The sequence below is a fragment of the Poromitra crassiceps genome, assembly GCF_964638095.1.
Source record: "Poromitra crassiceps genome assembly, chromosome: 7".
Classification (NCBI taxonomy): Eukaryota; Metazoa; Chordata; class Actinopteri; order Beryciformes; family Melamphaidae; genus Poromitra; species Poromitra crassiceps.
In genome coordinates, this window is record NC_139628.1 from 46,242,871 (window position 1) to 46,264,180 (window position 21,310).

The 21,310-nt window shown below is 44.4% G+C and overlaps 1 protein-coding gene across 1 annotated transcript in view; it reads right to left on the reverse strand.

The window, feature by feature from the left end:
* ablim2 (actin binding LIM protein family, member 2) overlaps positions 1–19,542 on the reverse strand; it is a 131,459-nt gene extending 111,917 nt beyond the window's left edge. Inside the window, exon 1 of the mRNA XM_083640599.1 lies at positions 19,436–19,542. Within this exon, the coding sequence (XP_083496725.1) occupies positions 19,436–19,448 (13 nt within the window). The 5' untranslated portion in view covers positions 19,449–19,542. The remainder of the gene's footprint in view (positions 1–19,435) is intronic.
* Between the last annotated feature and the right edge of the window lie 1,768 nt (positions 19,543–21,310).

Sequence of the window (21,310 nt, forward strand, 5' to 3'; positions counted from 1 at the left end):
ACCCGGGTAGCAGTATGGGTTAGCTCCCCAGCCTGCGTCTTCCGTGAGGAAGAAGCCCAACAACCCACGAGAGGCCTTTTAGGAGGGCCATTCAAGCCGCAAGTGGAGACTGCAGTGCCACCAAGTACTGGTACTGCATAGGGATGGGCATCGAATTTCGAATTTTCGAATAATCGTTGTTATTATCAAGGTCGACTTTTATTATTGAAATTCGAAATTCGAAAAAAAAAAAAAAAAATTTTTTTTTTTTTTTTTTTTTGAGTGAAATGTTGCATTGTCTCCCCTGATTCTAAGTATAGTCAAATCGCTTGGTTTGAGCAAGTAAAACAATTTTTATAAGCATTTTAAGCAAGGTTTATGGAAAAATTAATGGCAGATGAAATCCCATGAAGAGGGAGAGGGGGTGACTTTGGCACCCCTTTGGCACTCAGACCTGAGCCTACTAAATATTTAATGAACCACTCATGATTGTCAAAACTGTTTTTTATTTTCGAAAATGTCAATGTCATGTAACATGTTCTTTACTTCAGTGGTGCAATGCTTGTTTGAGCTAAAAATCCACAGCAGAAGCTTTTTATATTAATTAATAAAGCCGTAGACTTAGAATCAGGGGAGACAATGCAACATTTCACTCACACAAAAAAAAAAAAAAAAAAAAAAAAAAAAAAATTACATTTTTTTATTTATTTTCGAAATTCGAATTAAATTCGAATTTGGCCAGCGAATTTCGAATAGTGTTTTTGCTAGAAATGCCCATCCCTAGTACTGCATGGTGTCCACCAAGATACCATCACCTCGGAATGAGATGTTTGGAGCGGGGGAGTCTGGTGCAGCGCACAGGTCGAAGACCTGGTGAGACGAGGGAGGAACCCGGCCGGGTGGCAACCCACAGAGCCCGGTCCCTCTACGTACCAGAGCCCTCCCCCTCCCCCGGTCCCAGCAGAGTAGTTCCGGAGCAGCGGATTGAGTGGCCCTGACCACGTGACCACCTTCGACCCTCCCTATAGGGCTGACCGTGGGTAGCTACTGGGACGTAAGTTGGGGCTTGGCCAGCCCCGGCTGGGTCACCTGGGCGAGGGTGTATGATGTTGCGAGACCCGAAACATCCTATGACCCCAGGGTACATCACTGAGGATACGTCCCAGTTATGCATCCATGTGATGTTTTTTTTTTTTCTTCTTCCAATATATCGATTATCGCAGAATCGCTGTATCGTGATAATATCGTTATCGGGGGCCAAGTATCGTGACCATATCGTATCGTGAGTTACTCCACGATTCCCACCCCTATTAGCTGCAACGATGAATCAATTAGTTGTCAACTATTAAATTGATCGTCAACTATTTTGATGATCGATTCATCTGTTTGAGCAATTTTTGAGGGGAAAAAGTCAAAATCCTCTGATTCCAGCTTCTTAAATGTGAATATTTTCTAGTTTCTTTACTCCTCTATGACTGTAAACTGAATATCTTTTGGTTGTGGACAAAACAAGAAGAGGTTTTGGGAGACATTTTTCACCATTTTCTGACTTTATAGACCAAACAACTAATCGATTAATCAAGAAAATATTTGCGAGATTAATCGACAATGAAAATAGTTGTTAGTTGCAGCCCTAATGTGTACAATGGAGACTACAATTCAACAGAAATAAGTTTGAAAATGTCAAAAATGATTCATTGTCATCAGCATTGGCAAAAGCAAAAAGCATAATTCACTCTTGCAGATGCTTTATTAATAATAATGTGATCCTCTATTGCTCCCTATAGGGAAATCTTGGTTCAAAGGTTGAACCTGGGTAATTGAGTCTTTTCTAGATCCCCAACACCAAATTCCTTTGAAATAAAACTCTCCACGTGTCTCTAAGCGCCATAAAAGGAGAAAATGAAAACATCCATATTCTAAATGTCACTTCACTATGACTTTTCTCGCCAAGCCCCCTCCCATCAACGCATGCACGCACACACACACACACACACACACACATAGCTAGCATGCCTGGCCGTAAACCTGCGCTAACTGGTTTGTCATGACACTCCCATGCCAAATAATGAGCTCATGCTAACTGTTTAGCAAAGCTTAAACAGAACAAAGAGGGGTTTGAAAGGGTTTTAGTTCAAGGATTGATCATAGTGCAGGCGCCTACCTCACACATGAGGTCAATATCGGCTCATAGTGTAGTCAGTCGCCTACCTCACACATGAGGTCCACTATCGCGGTGTTTCTCAACCACTGGGCCGTGGCCCACTGGTGGGCCTCAGAGTGCCATCTAGTGGGCCGCAGAGGACCTCTCACATCAAGATATCACAATGATAGCCTATCATGTATTTGGGAAGGTGGTCCTCAGAAATGATTTAACAATCAGAAGTGGGCCTTGAATTACAACAGGTTGACATCCCCTGCACTATCGCACACATTTTGCCTTTCAGCCTTTCCAGTATCAGTTTAGTAAACAGAAAGCTACCAGCTGATCAACAATGTCCAAGTCGCTCCAAAAGCACAAATCACAAAACCATTTACCATGTGTTCACAGGGTGAGGAACACAAGCAGTAAAGTCACCATGCAGACGTAGGCTACGTTCATTTCCATCAGAGCCGAGCCGAGCAACTCAGGGAAAAGTGTGAATTGTGTGAAAATTCGCTCCATGATCAATAATTCTGAATGTCGTGCAAAATGGACGGAAAGTTGCTACCAGCCAGCCATTCACTTCTCAGGAAGGAAGTGTTTAAAAAACAATGCTTAGAGAACGGTAACTTTGGGGTAAGCTAATGTTGTTGTTGTTGTTGCTGTTTTATGTTTATGGCTGCTGCTTAGCACTTGCTAGCTAGCGATGTTAACACATCCAAAAGCAAAACTGCATGACTTGCCTGTCTAGCTGCAGGCCAGATAGATACAAACAACATGACTTGCCTGTCTAGCTGCAGGCCAGATAGATACAAACAACATGACTTGCCTGTCTAGCTGCAGGACAGATAGATAGATACAAATGCCATGACTTGCCTGTCTAGCTGCAGGCCAGATAGATAGATAGATAGATAGATACAAACAACATGACTTGCCTGTCTAGCTGCAGGCCAGATAGATAGATAGATAGATAGATAGATAGATAGATAGATAGATAGATAGATACAAACAACATGACTTGCCTGTCTAGCTGCAGGACAGATAGATAGATAGATAGATAGATAGATAGATAGATAGATAGATAGATAGATAGATAGATAGATAGATACAAACAACATGACTTGCCTGTCTAGCTGCAGGACAGATAGATAGATAAATAGATACAAACAACATGACTTGCCTGTCTAGCTGCAGGACATATAGATAGATACAAACAACATGACTTGCCTGTCTAGCTGCAGGACATATAGATAGATACAAACAACATGACTTGCCTGTCTAGCTGCAGGACATATAGATAGATACAAACAACATGACTTGCCTGTCTAGCTGCAGGACATATAGATAGATACAAACAACATGACTTGCCTGTCTAGCTGCAGGACAGATAGATAGATAGATACAAACAACATGACTTGCCTGTCTAGCTGCAGGACAGATAGATACAAATGCCATGACTTGCCTGTCTAGCTGCAGGACAGATAGATAGATACAAACAACATGACTTGCCTGTCTAGCTGCAGGACAGATAGATAGATACAAACAACATGACTTGCCTGTCTAGCTGCAGGACAGATAGATAGATACAAACAACATGACTTGCCTGTCTAGCTGCAGGACAGATAGATAGATAGATAGATACAAACAACATGACTTGCCTGTCTAGCTGCAGGACAGATAGATACAAATGCCATGACTTGCCTGTCTAGCTGCAGGACAGATAGATAGATACAAATGCCATGACTTGCCTGTCTAGCTGCAGGACAGATAGATAGATACAAACAACATGACTTGCCTGTCTAGCTGCAGGACATATAGATAGATACAAACAACATGACTTGCCTGTCTAGCTGCAGGACATATAGATAGATACAAACAACATGACTTGCCTGTCTAGCTGCAGGACAGATAGATAGATAGATACAAACAACATGACTTGCCTGTCTAGCTGCAGGACATATAGATAGATACAAACAACATGACTTGCCTGTCTAGCTGCAGGACATATAGATAGATACAAACAACATGACTTGCCTGTCTAGCTGCAGGACATATAGATAGATACAAACAACATGACTTGCTGTCTAGCTGCAGGACAGATAGATAGATAGATACAAACAACATGACTTGCCTGTCTAGCTGCAGGACATATAGATAGATACAAACAACATGACTTGCCTGTCTAGCTGCAGGACATATAGATAGATACAAACAACATGACTTGCCTGTCTAGCTGCAGGACATATAGATAGATAGATAGATAGATAGATAGATAGATAGATAGATAGATAGATAGATACAAACAACATGACTTGCCTGTCTAGCTGCAGGACATATAGATAGATACAAACAACATGACTTGCCTGTCTAGCTGCAGGACATATAGATAGATACAAACAACATGACTTGCCTGTCTAGCTGCAGGACAGATAGATAGATAGATACAAACAACATGACTTGCCTGTCTAGCTGCAGGACAGATAGATAGATACAAACAACATGACTTGCCTGTCTAGCTGCAGGACATATAGATAGATACAAACAACATGACTTGCCTGTCTAGCTGCAGGACATATAGATAGATACAAACAACATGACTTGCCTGTCTAGCTGCAGGACATATAGATAGATACAAACAACATGACTTGCCTGTCTAGCTGCAGGACATATAGATAGATAGATACAAACAACATGACTTGCCTGTCTAGCTGCAGGACATATAGATAGATACAAACAACATGACTTGCCTGTCTAGCTGCAGGACAGATAGATAGATACAAACAACATGACTTGCCTGTCTAGCTGCAGGACATATAGATAGATAGATACAAACAACATGACTTGCCTGTCTAGCTGCAGGACAGATAGATAGATACAAACAACATGACTTGCCTGTCTAGCTGCAGGACATATAGATAGATACAAACAACATGACTTGCCTGTCTAGCTGCAGGCCAGATAGATAGATACAAACAACATGACTTGCCTGTCTAGCTGCAGGACAGATAGATAGATACAAACAACATGACTTGCCTGTCTAGCTGCAGGACATATAGATAGATACAAACAACATGACTTGCCTGTCTAGCTGCAGGACATATAGATAGATACAAACAACATGACTTGCCTGTCTAGCTGCAGGACAGATAGATAGATACAAACAACATGACTTGCCTGTCTAGCTGCAGGACAGATAGATAGATACAAACAACATGACTTGCCTGTCTAGCTGCAGGACAGATAGATAGATACAAACGACATGACTTGCCTGTCTAGCTGCAGGCCAGATAGATACAATTGATACACAAAATAATACACAAGTTGCTAACATCACCACAGTAGTGTTAGCTCAAGGTCAACCACACAGTACAGGTATGTTGTGGACCTCGTGGATCTCACAGTTATCAACTGACCACACTAGCTTAACTCCAATAGACCCTTTTCACGGGGGTCATTTTGTGTTAAAAAGGCAGAATAAACACAGGTGCAAGCAAAACACTCACGAGGGTTTCCAAATTCCAATCATGGAAGTTTGAAACCCTCATTAGTGTTTTGCTTGCACCTGTGTTTACCCTGCCTTTTCGACACAAAATGGCCCCCGTGAGAAGGGTCTATAGTATACTTGGTGAACATGGGTACAATACTTTAATTGCATTTTATTGTCTGACTTTACAGGCTGCATTTGCCTTTTCAGTGAAATTCACTTTGGGTAGCAGGTAATGAGTTTATGACAAAGTGTTTTCTGCTTCATTTTGCAGACAACATCTGGGCCTGTGGTTTCTCTTTAAAACATTTTCAATTTGACCCAAGACAATAAAATAAAAGGCAGAAGCATTGATTTTGCGTTACTTACTTCACTCTCCATATAATTCATACGTTTAATTCAGACTTTCCAAAGCTCTTATCAGAAAAAAATCAAATCAAATTGTGCCAAGCTGTAAAGAGAGCTATGGAATGTATTCTTGCCAGTGCCTCCAATAAACCCCCGGGGGGAAACTTCTGTTGCGTGGAAAGATTTGCTCAGTGCATTCTGAGATGCTTTGATATATCTAGCAGATGATGCAGATCGAACAGTGGTTTTGTGCGCAACGTTTTTGTCAGCGTCTGCGATCACCAAACGGTGTAGGTGGGGGCGAGAATGGATTTAATTTGATGCACTGGTAAAGGGAACATTGGGAGTTATTTATAACGGACTAACCTCTTAGAAATTGGGAGCCCTGCCGTTTGGATGGTGTATGTATTTGTGTGCAAGCATGCATGAAATCTGTGTCACTTTTTTCTTTTTCCAACCTCTAAATAATTTCTCTTGAGAACCGAGCAATGAGCAAACTCCCACATCTCCGCTTGGCAGTAGGCTACAGCTTTACAAAATCCCACATACACTCTCCGCTTGGCTTTACAGGCTTTTTTCACTCAAATTGCCCATAGCCGATGTTCAGTATCCTTAAGCCTTTGTTCACACAGGACGCCTAACATAAGCAGAGCTGAAGCTTGCTTGAGGCAGGCTCAAGCTGAGCTGACGCTTAACCGTTCACACAAGAAGCCTTCTCTTTTCCTCTCAGCGCCTCCTCGGCATGCCTTGAACCCGTCCACAACTCCCATTGAGACTGCCCATGCTGTGGCCGAACTGCATCTGCGGGGCAGGGTGAGCGCGCATAGCGTAGCTGCGTCTGTGAGGCAGGGTGAGCACGCATAGCGTAGCTGCGTCTGTGGGGCAGGGTGAGCACGCGTAGCGTAGCTGCGTCTATGGGGTTGGGTGAACACGCGTAGCGTAGCATGCAAGCTGCATTTGCGACCTCGAGGGCAAACGAATGAGGCGCAGTAGGTAGAAATGAGCACAGTTGGGGCACGCGAGGCAGCGAGGGACGCTACAAATCTCGCGATACGATAGCTCAAGCTTTCTACTAGTCAGTGCGTTAACAAGACAATGGCAATGCTCTGTGCTTACACACTGTGTCCACTGCAACACCTTCAGAGGAACCGTATTAAACAGTTCACTCACAATGTCAGCTCATTTGCCCGCACCACTGGAGGCATTTAAGCAACATGCTATGGCTGCATGCACACACCCTGTAACAGAACTCCCCGTGTCAGAGACCCCCCAGTCAAACCCTGTAACAGAACTCCCTGTGTCAGAGACCTCCCAGTCAAACGCATGGCTGACCTCGCCGCCTGCTGCCTCTCCTAATGTCATAAGCTCAGCATGATTCCCTCAGAGGACTCAATTAAACTGCAACCCGCTTTCCATGGTGCACACTGAAAGCACCATGTACATACTGTAGGGGGGGGGGAATGTACCATGTACATACTGTAGGGGGGGGATGAATAAGTTATGATTCAATGGTTATGAAAGTTCACCTGAGAAAAACAAACCCAGACAGCAAAGAGCCAAGGCGTGGAGTTCATTCGGTGTTTAGGAGGGACATTTAATCTGTGGTTCCTCTGCCAGCAATTCTTTTTCTCACAATATGCAGTTTTGTGCATTTTTTGGCATTACATTTGACATGATTTGTCTGTCAGTAGCGCCCGCCTGCTGTTGAGAGTAGCTCAGATGCTATTGTTAAATGTGTTATGGAGGATGACAAAGGCATTTTGGCATAGGACCTTAGTGTGAAATCACACTGTGTGACTCCAGTTGTCCTGGCCTCTGAACGGCAGCGTCGGCTGACATTCTCGTGGACGATGATGACCTGCCGCCCCAAAGATCTAACCTGTAGGGCCCCTCTGCACATCTAACCTGTAGGGCCCCTCTGCACATCTAACCTGTAGGGCCCCTCTGCACATCTAACCTGTAGGGCCCCTCTGCACATCTAACCTGTAGGGTCCCTCTGCACATCTAACCTGTAGGGTCCCTCTGCACATCTAACCTGTAGGGTCCCTCTGCACATCTAACCTGTAGGGTCCCTCTGCACATCTAACCTGTAGGGCCCCTCTGCACATCTAACCTGTAGGGCCCCTCTGCACATCTAACCTGTAGGGTCCCTCTGCACATCTAACCTGTAGGGTCCCTCTGCACATCTAACCTGTAGGGCCCCTCTGCACATCTAACCTGTAGGGTCCCTCTGCACATCTAACCTGTAGGGCCCCTCTGCACATCTAACCTGTAGGGTCCCTCTGCACATCTAACCTGTAGGGTCCCTCTGCACATCTAACCTGTAGGGTCCCTCTGCACATCTAACCTGTAGGGCCCCTCTGCACATCTAACCTGTAGGGTCCCTCTGCACATCTAACCTGTAGGGTCCCTCTGCACATCTAACCTGTAGGGTCACTCTGCACATCTAACCTGTAGGGTCCCTCTGCACATCTAACCTGTAGGGCCCCTCTGCACATCTAACCTGTAGGGTCCCTCTGCACATCTAACCTGTAGGGTCCCTCTGCACATCTAACCTATAGGGTCCGTCTGCACATCTAACCTATAGGGTCCCTCTGCACATCCAAACATGAGCATGAGCGACGCAAGGTCAACGGGGTCACGCTCCTGTCTGTGCAGGCTGACTGAGGCGCACTGAAATGTCCTCCACAGTGAGTGGACATGTCCTCCACAGTGAGTGGACATGTCCTCCACAGTGAGTGGACATGTCCTCCACAGTGAGTGGACACAAAGTACATTTCACTGAGCTTCAGTCAGCTTGACCGCATTGACCTTGCATTGGTTTGTGGCTAACTCTCTGGTGTGTGTGATGAGGCCTGAAGGAATCAGAGGCTTCGTTAGTTAATTAATGCATCTCTAGTTAGTAGTGTCCCATGATGCTCTGAATGCTGTTTTTGGCTTTTACACCCTGACAGCAATACAGTCCTGGGGGGGGGGGGACACTGATATTGGATACAGCAGCACAAAACATCGTCGATCATCGTCAGCTTCGATCCAGAAGTCTCGAAATGAAATGAAATCTCGAAAGTCATATATTATTCAGTGGGCGGGGTCAAAGTGATGTCATATATTATTTAGTGGGCGGGGTCAAAGTGATGTCATATATTATTCAGTGGGCGGGGTCAAAGTGATGTCATATATTATTCAGTGGGCGGGGTCAAAGTGATGTCATATATTATTCAGTGGGCGGGGTCAAAGTGATGTCATATATTATTCAGTGGGCGGGGTCAAAGTGATGTCATATATTATTTAGTGGGCGGGGTCAAAGTGATGTCATATATTATTTAGTGGGCGGGGTCAAAGTGATGTCATATATTATTCAGTGGGCGGGGTCAAAGTGATGTCATATATTATTTAGTGGGCGGGGTCAAAGTGATGTCATATATTATTCAGTGGGCGGGGTCAGGCACGCAGGACAAACAACATAGTGAACATACCTGTCCTGCCTGCATCAAAGACCCCTGTAAAACAGCAGGAGAGGGAAATGCCACAAGCCCACGCCACATTGCAGGTTTAATTATTACTAGTGTGTGTGTGTGTGTGTGCGTGTGTGTGTGTGCGTGCGTGTGTGTGTGCGTGTGTGTGTGTGTGTGTGTTTTCACGGCCCCAGTGCAGGGGCTTAGCACCAATGAGATGAGCCAGTATTTATAAGTACAGCTGTGGTTGTCTGACTGTCCAGTCGTCTTGTCTCTGGATCTGCCCACCACTGTTCCCAGTCCACTCATTCAGCCAGCACAGCACACAGACAGAAACAACATGAGCACAAACTGCCCGATAGAACATTTCAAAAAAGGAAAAGATACAATTTTATTACACCCCAAAAAAATAGTGGCTTAGCCAAAAAATGCTTCGACCGTTAACCGTGGTTAAAGTAATACGTACTCTGCAACTTTTTCATCAATGTTTTTTTTTCATGGTCAGTTTTTCGGTAGTTTCCAGAAGCAACAGCAGCGGTTTGTTTGGAGAAAAAATATATAAGACAATGAACGCTTATCACAACAGGTGTCGCCAAAATCTCCTCAAATGAGAATTGGTTTTAGGCTCAGAATATTAGCATATCAATCTTATATCCATCCATACATGTGTGGAATGGAATCTAATCAACATGTGCTCTTAGAATGAATCAAGGTCAAGTTCTTCAGTTAGACAACCAGTGTTATTGATCAATTCTACAACAAATATGTAATCAATCAAACTGCATCATATCTATCATATCAGAGGTGAACCACACTGATTGGCCCATAGACCATATACAAATATGGACGCAGCCACTGTGACCTCACCCATTGGTTTCTGGACTCGCGTTCTGAAGCCTCGAGTTTGACATTTTGATTGTCGCCATCTTGGTTATTTGGAGCCAGAAGCAGCTCGTGCGAGACCAGGGGTTTCCCACAGAGCCGCAGCGCCGCCTGCTATTGGTCCATGATCGCCGAGCTGCGCCATCACTAGACAGGCGACCTGTCAATCACGCCCCTAACTAACGATTGAGACATAAACTCAATAGGAAAGTGTTTACTGAGGTCATAAATCAAGTGAGAATTAGGGTCATTTTCCCATTGACTTCCATACAATTGGACTTATTTTTCGAGCCAGTGTGGTCGTCCCCTGCAGGCCATTCGAAAGAATGCAGGTTTAAGGCACAGAGTCACAATCACTCGCACATCATCTACGGACAATCGCACACTCATGCAATGAATACGGATGAGCCAATATTTTCCTCCCCTCCCCTCCCCTCACTCTCTCTCTCTCTCTCTCTCTCTCTCTCTCTCTCACACACACACTCTCTCTCTCTCTCGTCCCTTCTGCAAACACTTGGTGGAGCACAAACTGCCCATGTGCAAACACATATATCGTCTCTCATGACACAGGGCTCACAGTGGAGCACACACACAGACCCCACAGCCACATGCCTTTCAGTGCAAGAGCCACGCCCCCTGCTGCTGCTGCTGCAGGCCGTCACCTATTATGACACACGAGTGCGTTCACATGCACTCAATAAACGGATAACTGAGAATAATCAGCTAACTGGCAATAATGTGATTTGTGCGTTTACACGCACTTTAGTAAATAGCGGGAACCCGCCTCAAAGTGCGTTTACACGCACTTTAGTAAATAGCGGGAACCCACTTCAAAATGCGTGAGTGGACATAGAGAGATTGGGCTGAATCAAACTGATGATTCAGCAGAAAGCTAGGTGTGTGTTAATTAATCCGATAACGGCCTTTATCTGATAAAGAATGTGGGCTTATGCTGTTTACATGACCACTTGAATAATCAGATAACTCTAGAAATCCCATAATAATTTATTTATTCATTGTTTATTGATTATCTCTGGGCTGTGGACTGTTGGTCAGGACAATAGACATTTAAGGATATTGGGCTTTGGGGAAGAAGACAATTTTCACCTTTTTGGGACTTTTTGTGATTAATCGATATAATGAAAATAATCGTTATTTGCAGCCCTACAAACCACTGTACTGCCAAATGGTCATTATGTGGGTATGTGTTTGTGCGTGGATCATCATCACAGTAATAGGTAGTCTCTTGGACAGGTATTTCAAAAATGTCCACACACCACGAGTGACTAAGCATGTTGAGGAGCGACAGGTGTCAAAGCAGCAACAATGTTGACACGGTATTACCTGGAAACAGTGAGTGAGTAAAGTAAAGTGAGTAATCAAGCCTGGATTGAAGCAATGGACGTCTACATTTACATTTGAAGCATTTTGCAGATGCTCTTGTCCAGGATGACTTCACAATGAGTGCAACACAGGATCAGCTTCAATTCCTAGATATTCAACATTGCAAGCAACTAAAATTAGGAGGTCAAAGGTCATGAGTCATAGGGTCCATCTCCATTCCGCACTAAAGAGCTAAACTGGATTTCTGTTTTATGAGACAGTTGACAGAGAGAGAGATGACAGGAAGAAACAAAGTTCCAAGGCCAGATTCAATCCCAGAATAATCTAGTCATGCATGTTACAGTACAGGCCCGGCGTTGGGGGCGGGTCAGACCGGGCCAGGCCCGCCCATTCCCCGTCTTTGCCCCGGCCAAATAAGAAAACAAGATTTAGTGCCGCTCGCTCTAGAGGAGAGCAGAGCCAGGAACTAACCGTTCTGCACTGAAACTCTGTCATTGGGGTCTGGAGCCGGGCCTGTACAGTATGCACTTGCACTATGCACCTTCTAGCCACAACCGAGCCACCAGAACACATCAAACCCTACTTTGAAATATACTTAGTGGTGGAGGCAACATTTTGGCAAGGGGAAAAACTGGTCCCTTGACCTCTCACCTCAAGACATCTGAATGAGAATGGGTTCTATGGGTACCCATTACCAACCTGGAGATACCAACCTGGAGAACGTGGTTCCTCTCTGTTAGAGGCGATGATGATGATGATGATGATGATGATGAAATGGTATATATTTAAATAGTGATATGATTCTGTTTCAGTTGTTCTAGTCTCACATACTGCATCTAGTCTCGTGTTCTAGTCTCACATACTGCATCTAGTCTCGTGGGGGACTGAATTTTATAGTTTATCCAAGTTTTTTTTTATAACAGCGTGAAAGAGCTGGCTAAATCCTAACTCATCTGCCATGGAGTTTGCAGCGTCTGACTCCACTACACACACATTTAAATTATTTATTTATGTCCACATAGATACAGAGTACAAAGGACATAAACACTAGTAATGCAATCAGATGTTGGGAGTTGGTCAGATACAAGAGTGCACACACACACACACACACACACACACACACACACACACACACACACACACACACACACACACACACACACACACACAGAGCTGCTTGTGTGCAGTGAAATCCACTGCAGAAGCTCTCTCTTCTGATTGTGACCCTGTCCTCCAGCAGAGCTGCTGTGTCAAGTTCAAGGAAATACTCATTTAGCACCAGGATTAATTTCCCCTGACTGCCACAGGCCAAGATGGCCGACCCCGCTGATCACGAACCCAGCTGATAGACCTTTTTCACGGCGGCCATTTTGATGTGTCATAGCGGGTGTGCCTAATATAACATGAATGACGGTTCCATTCCATTGAGGTGTTTCAGGGCCAGCAGCACCCTGGTGTTGGGCTCATTGGAATGGCCAGACCGTCCTCACGGGAAAAACCACAATGTAGGTCTATTTCCCAGGGTGTTCAAATGACAAACGTTTGCCATTGGCCATTGGCCGCTAGAGGTCGCCACAGTCTCATATTTAAATAGGCCGAAAAAAGCTGGGGAGACAGGGTGGGTTTGGTGGATCTGCGGTAGTGCCCTCGTCACGAGAGCGCTAGCTCGCCTCCCGAGGTGTTCCGTTTTTACGTTTTTAATCCCGACCCAAACCATAAACTCGCCTATCCTATCTACTTGTAAAATTACATTACAGTTATTTGACTTGATTTATCCACTTTTTCAATTTGTAATATAACTCGTGTTATGTTGACCCTTGCTGCACTCTTCCTTCTGAGAATCAGATAAGCAGTCATCTGGGAATATGGCGAACCGTTTCGGCGGGGTCGGGGCGGGGTCACGGCGATGACCTCGTACACAAACAGTGGGGGAAACGTCTTAAGAAAAGCGCTATTGATCAAGCTGCTCCTGTGTGACCTGTGGCAGTAATCCCAGCTGGAATTAACAGGATATTCTCCCATCATTCATCCCTATTAGTCACTGATAATCTCTCCAGTGCTGTCCTGTCCTGGGCGGTGCTGGGCTCAGCGCTGTCAACACGTCTGGACTAAGGAGCTACCTGAGTGTGACCACAAGCACATTGCTCATGTAAACCTGCTACTACTGCTACACAAACCCACTCCAATCGTTTATGGGGAATTTGAGGGTTGTAATGTTGTTTTTTCAAGGATTTAGAGAATGCAAACTGGCCTACCATGGTGGTTAGCACTGTCGCCTCACAGCAAGAAGGTTGTGGGTTCAAATCCCCACCCCGGTCCTTTCTGTGTGGAGTTTGCATGTTCTCCCCCCGTGTTTGCGAGCCCTATGAGACATGCTTGTTGTGTGAAAAGGGGCTATAAACATAACTGAACTGAGCTGAACTCAACCATAGCTTGAGGACAAGAATGTTGAAGAGGATTATGAGAAGTCGGGAGTGTTTACTGCTTTCGTTCAGGTCGTTGGTAGCCTGATATCAGATTGAACTGTCAACTCTTACATTACATTTCCATCTTCTAGTCTGAAATTGCCGCATGTTTAAGCGATTTCCATTGGGGGAAATCCCCCAGGGGAATTCCATTTTCCCGAACCAATCACTAGAGACCAACATATCCAACCACAGTAGTGAATCCAGTCCAAAGAATGCTAAAAAAAACACATCTCCCCTTTGAATAAATGCTTTCAAAACAGAGTGCCGTTCGGATTTCAAAGTACCGGTAATTGGTACTTGTAATCGATAAAAAAAAAACAGTCAGCATCTATCTCGTCTGTAGCAGTCGCCATTGTTGTTATTACTCCTCGGCGCACTTGACATTGACAAGGGTGTTAGTCCCGCCCGTTGCGCTGCTTATTGATGCCGATTGGCTAATCGTTAGTCCCCCTCTGCGCTGATTGGCTAATGGTTCTTTCAACTGAGGAAATCACTGTTGAATATCACGACGCCAGACCAGATGGAGTGGGCGGATTCAAAGGTCTGGACCCAGGCAGGCGAGGTCGTTTGGCCAGAGATGAACAGCGACATTTGAAGACACCAGCATGTGCTACAGTGTGGTTTGTAGGAGTGAGAAGGTCATGAAGCAGCTACAGGGAACAATCCCAAAATATAAAGAGAAGGATGTTGACATCTGATAGCTAGTAGCGGTTCCTCCTGCTTAACCAAATTAAGTTAGGACTGCTGCACATATTCAGCTATTTCTTCATGCGTTCAACTGGTATGAACACCAAAGAAGTCCATCATCCTTAGTTAGTTAGGGATGCACGATATTGGATATTTTTTTCCGGACTGATGCCGATATTTCATTTTAAGCCGATACCAATGACGTGCCGATATCATCATGCATCCCTAATCCTTAGCTAAAGGACTGTATAGGGACTGGAATCAAAATGTCCAATAAACAAGTCGCTTAGCAGTCATGTGACTTTTGTTTACAACTCCTGGTTCACTTATGATTAGGCAGTGTGAACCTACACAAGTCCAATACCAGAATGCAACAAAGTAGCAGACGTTCCACTCTGTTTCAGACCCAAGAAAACTAATACTTAGGACGCAAACACACTGGAAACGGAAGTGAGGCGAAGCGAACAGATTATACCGGCGTTCACACCGGGCGCGGCGCGGCGCGGGCGGCGATCGCGGCCTGTAGCGATAGTTTCCACGTCTGGTCTATTTTTTACGCGAGCCGCGAGCAAATGTGTGCAGCTAGCCAGACAGGAAGTCAGTACAAGTTGCGAGCAAAACAGAGCGCTTCTGGTGTGAATGGCCAGGCTCCTCCTGCTCCAGCTGAATTTACGCGAGGCACCGCTTCCGTTTCCAGTGTGTGCGCGCCGTTACTTTCCCCATGACTGTGTATGTTACTGTATTCTAGAGCTGCAACTATCGATTCTTTTAGTAATCGAGTATTCTACCGAATAATCCATCGATTAATCGAGTAATCGGATAAGAACCCTTTTTTGTGTTTTCAAAGGCTTATCGTAAATATACACCAAAAAATAAGATAAATCTCTTCAAATAAACAACTACATTAGTTTCTTTCTTAGAAAAAACAACATTTTGATTTTTAAATTGCATAGAACTGGCAGTGGCACACATTCATCTTTTCAACCTGACGTTTGAGTTCTTCCAGTGTACAGCAACTGTTAAATAATATGAATGAATGGCTTACTAGCTAGTTTACATCCTTCATTTACCTTACAGCTGCATGACACACACACTCTTTCTCTCTCACACATACTCACTCTCTCTTTCTCTCTCACACACCAACAGGCTAGTGTGATCACACACACACACACACACACACACACACACACACACACACACACACACACACACACACACACAAAACGCTGTTAAATTAGCCGCTAACGTTAATGTTAGGTTGAGCTTTGTATTTCTCACAGAAAACGGTCCAAACTTCTCAGAGAGAGCGGTCGGTATTCACTAAAGCCTTCATATCTCAGGCTCTGTAGTACATAGAAACATAAAAATAAAAAGCATTTGAGAGCTTAACCCTTTGGCTTTTCGTATTATTTGCTCTAATGTTCATTAAAAAAAATCTTAAAAATCTTTAACCCCAAAAAATAAAAAGATTCTAATGCATTTTAAGACATGTTAATAAAGATTACGGCAAATGTAACCCTTCCAAATAAAAAGCCACGGGTTTAAGCTGTCAAATGCTTTTTATTTCATGTTGATAGCTACTATACAGGCTGAGGAAATACGTTATGTTGAACCCTTGACAATTACTGCAGCAACGTTAGCGTTAACGCTAACGTTAACGTTAGCGATCTCTGTTTTGCAGTCGTTGTGAAGACAGTGAAAAGCCCCGTTATCTAACAACTACAACTGCAGTGAAACAACTTATCCAGCTAACGCTAGCTAATTAAATAACGTTATCTGATGTTGTAGTCGATGCCTCTCTCAACGTTACAGCTCAAGGCGGTGGAGGTGCTGCTAACATTAGCTGCGGTGCGCTGCCTGCTTCATTCACCCTCAGCCTATCTAGTAATACGTTACAGTCTTCAGCATTTAGCTACTGTAAATATATCTTGTGTTTGACCATGCTTCCTCAAGTTTGAGGTGTTTCCCTGGCCAGCTTTGCAATTCACATCACAAATGTTGCAACCAGTGTTGTCTGAGTCTATCTTGGGAAAGTGTAGCCACATTTTCGGCTGCTCCCGTTTGTTGACGTTTCAGGTAGAGTGACGGAATGACGTAACGCGCTCTCACGTGTTGCCTTAAGGTTCCGTCGGAATTTCTATTTTACCCACTCTCTTCTATTACTCAGATGCGTGTCGAGGCGAATCATTTTGGCCTCGATCAATTTAATTATTCGAGTTATTCGAGGTACTCGAGGAATCGTGACAGCTCTACTGTATTCTGTGTATGTTTTCAGAGGAGACGATGCACAGATGTCTTCACATTTCAATTCTATCTAGCCAGACAGTATCTCTCTCTCTCTCTCTCTCTCTCTCTCTCTCTCACACACGCACACGCACACGCACACACCTGATATTGTTTATCAGGAACAACCTGGCCCAACAGCACGCATGTGGAGGCCAGCTGTCATCACACACAGGTAGAGATATTAAAATGAATTTTCCGCTCACTTCCACCCGCGTGTCCAGCCGGCATTCTTGGGAAGGTGAAAGGTGGACTTACTATAATAAAAGCAGGGCAGACAAAGCAGACAAAGAGACCCAGACACAAACACTCGATGTCCCTGTTTGTTTCTTCTACGTCAGTTGACAGCATTGTGCTAACGACGAGCTGCAGCAGCCTCTCATCAGCACTTCAAACAGCACACGCATTGATCCGTCCCCTCATTAAAACTATTTGCCTCACGTACGCTGAAGGCCAACCCGAGCCCTGACTGACCTCCTCCGGTTCTGAAAAATAAGGCCAACACTGACGGAAGTTCCTCGAATGGCCACTCGAGTCTAGCTGCAAAACGGACAGGAGTCATTTTCCTCATTCACCCCCATGTTAAAATGCACAACTTTACAGCAGAAATAATAAACATGTTTTGGTCTCTGTGGCTAATAACTTCAACTGTTCATGACGACTGCACCGGGACCGCGGTGCAGCCCCTACCCACTCAACTAATTATTTACATGTCGTCTCCAAATGCTCTTAATGCTAATGACAAATGTCGTTCAAATTGTTTTCTTAGGCTGACCAGCAGCCAAAGCCTATCCTGATGATTCCTGACGACACTGCCATATGGTTTGTTTTCACGTAACCATCTGTTAATGAGTTGCTTTGGAAACCGTTTCAAAGGGCAGGCAGGCACTTTCAAAGAAATACCTGGCAGGTGATTGGATGAACCATCTGTCTATCATGTCTATCACGGGTCCGGCTCGCTCTCGCTAGTCTGGGCACCTTCCACCCCGCTTTTTGTCATGGGGGCGTAAACCCCGGACCCAGAATTAACACCGGATGGCAATGCGCCTAACAACGTCTTTGTTGCCGTTAGCTTGACGCGGTGATGTTACCTAAACTAGAGTCTGATCAAAACAAAGCTAGCGTTACATAAAACAAAACGTTCATGCAATATGGCATCTCCGCCACCACCGCCTGACACACCGGTCAAAACGGTGAAAGAGGATTCTGATACTTGGGTCAAATTGTCAAGTTAACGTGAAAGTTGACGAGCTAGAAACGCTGCCATCCGGTCTAGGGCGGGCTCTAGGCGGGAACCAGTAGGGTGACAAAATCAATTGTGGGCGGGAGCCAGGCTCTTTCTCGCCGAGAAGAGCCTGGTGACGCGAGGTTAGCTCTCGCTGGCATCACACCTAAAGCCCGCCCCTAAGCTGCCTCTGGACGCCTGGTGGTTCTGATCCAAACCAATCGATTGGAACGCGGGAAGATGGATTTGTCATGTGATCGTGATCACATGATCTCACGCGAATCAAGATGCCTTGCAAGGTTAGCTACCCCCCCCCCCCCCAGGTACTCATTGGATAAAGATATGAAACAGAGAAAAGCAGCAAACCTTAGCATTTAAGCTGAAATATTTGGTATCTTCACTTGAAAAACAATGAATCAATCAAAAACAACAGAAATGTAACAACAGGAATGTAGCTATGCCACGGGCAAAATCATGGGCCTACTAAATGGGGCCTAACGTGAATGTAGTGGAGAGTAAACCAACCAACCCACCTCCTAGACTCAGTTTACCTGTAAGTAGCATCAAACTCATATGAGAATAGGGTCTTTCAAGGGGGAAATTATAAATGAATGCTTCGTATAGCTGATATTTTGGTGGTTCATGATTAAGCTAATGTCCCCACCTTTTTGTTTTCTTTACCACCGTGCACCACTGGGTTTGAAAGGCTCTTTGATATGAAAACAGATTGGGAACTCTATATAGATTCATATGGCGTATGGAAAACGCATCGTCAAACAGCAGCAGCCTCGGCTTCCAGTCTGTAGACAACAGGGAGTCGCTGCAGTGCCACATGATGAAAAGGACTACAAAACCCCACTGGGGGGTGGGTGGGCGTTTCTACACCCAGCCCACAGTGCTGCTGCTGTCTTCATTAGATGAGACAGAAACTACTATGTTATAATAATCCTATGATGCATGTTATAGCCTACAAATTTCACACATGGAAATACTATTATAGTGATGCCACAGAAGATGAAAACTCAACTCCCTACTGGAATATTATAGGAACATAAAATTAAAAAAAATCTCTCTTTCTCTCTCTCCCTGGAGGTAATATTATGGATTTTCCTAATGCCAAATCTTGAACGCTCTTACCAGTGCTGCTCATGGTGGATGTCTTCCCCAGTCAGATGATGCACACAGTAAACAAGCCACTATCCACACTGACAGTGCATGGAGGATGCCAGCAGCCGCAGAGCGCACACGCCTTATTATCACCCCCCGCTCCCAGGAGGAAAGAGAGGGGAATGTTGCTCTGTTGCCTGGTGGTTGTCCCTGGCTGTTAAAGCCTCTGATATCTCCTGTAGACACTGCTCTGTATGCCGCAGCGCTGCCTGTGTGTGCTCCCTCTCTAACGACAGTGCAGGGCAGGGTGGCTGGGTGGGTGTGGGCGCACGCACACAGTGGAGAACTGCGACCAGTCAAGCTAGACAGAATAACAACTGGGGCTTCCGGTAGAGAATTTAAAAATAAAAAAGCATATCGAGCCCCTTTCACTTCCCACCCAATTCACCCAGTCTGTGTCTGCTCAGGGGAGTCCATAGCACAACAAACACAGAATAGAGATATAAAAAAAGGAATATATTTAAAACAGACAATACAAGACATTCCACGATTTTAATTTGAAGACGGAGTCACTTCCTGTCATAGTCTAGCTAACTCCGGGTAGCTTGTCGCAGCCTTGGCAAAGAACTTGCTCTGGTTCAGCATCCAGCTGCAGTCTGCCCTCACAGCGCGCGTGCTGTGGCGAGCGTGTACGCGCGGGAATTGTAGTCTTTCTGAAGGAAAAGACCCGTCGAAATAACAGACGTCGTGCTTATTTGGGACTACAAGCGAGGTCTGTGTAAACAAACCGCATCGTGCAGCAGAGACAGGCGACGTACCTGCGACAATAGAGGGAGCCAGAGATTCCCCCTTTGTCAAGTCAGTCAATAGGCCTACTGTTTATACAGTCCATGGTTTATTCACATAGCCTACAGTAGCCTCAACGCGAGACTCATCAGTCATTCTTGAATGACTGATGTTAATGTGTTAATGTTAATCTCAACCATTTATGCGTTCTCATTTACTATTTTGCTGCAACAACACAATTTCCCCATAGGACTCATCTCCATCATTATACATTTCCATTATTAAAGCTAAACATAAATGGCATTTAAATACATCCATAAAATATGGCTAATTATTGCTGCTCTACTATTAGTGTAATTGTCCGTGGTTTGATCCTTGATTGATTATAGACTATCTATCTCCCTTGTTTTGACAATGGTGCTGCAGCTTACCCACTATTGTTTTATGACTATAACTTATGACTTTGACTTTATGGAGCCAATTTATGAAACATGAGACTCATTTATTATATTGTAATTATATTGCAATGTTTGTATGGGGCAGGTCTGGTTTTCTTTACTCGACTGCCTCCTGCTGGGAGGAAATTCCACTACATCAAATCAGTTTATACTGTTTATTTTCCCATTCCGAGTAATACGGTGTATGGATTGTATCTGTTCATTTGTATTTTTAACAACTGTCTACTAATTAAATAAATAAATAAATAAATAAATAAATAAATTCATTAATTAATTAATTCATTCATTCATGTCGTTTCTTACTGTTTCAGTTTGTTATTCCATGTTTCTCATGTATTGCTTTTTAAATTACCCGAGGCTTGTTGTGACCAAGAAATTCCAATGCGTTTTAATGTAAGCAATGTAAAAAATGAACTACTTGAAGTGTGTGTGGGCATGCACCACTGTGACGGCATGCATTAGTTCAGAGTGTATATTATGCACCCACAGGGACGTGAGGGTGTCATCCTATAGAGGAGCTGAATGTTCTACAAGTTAGACATTTCTATACACCTATATACATATAACACATATTCTGTATTATTAACAGGCATGCACATTCCTCCAAATGGTAACCAACCCTTATGGGGATGGGGGATGAGACGAGACAGCAGATGAAATA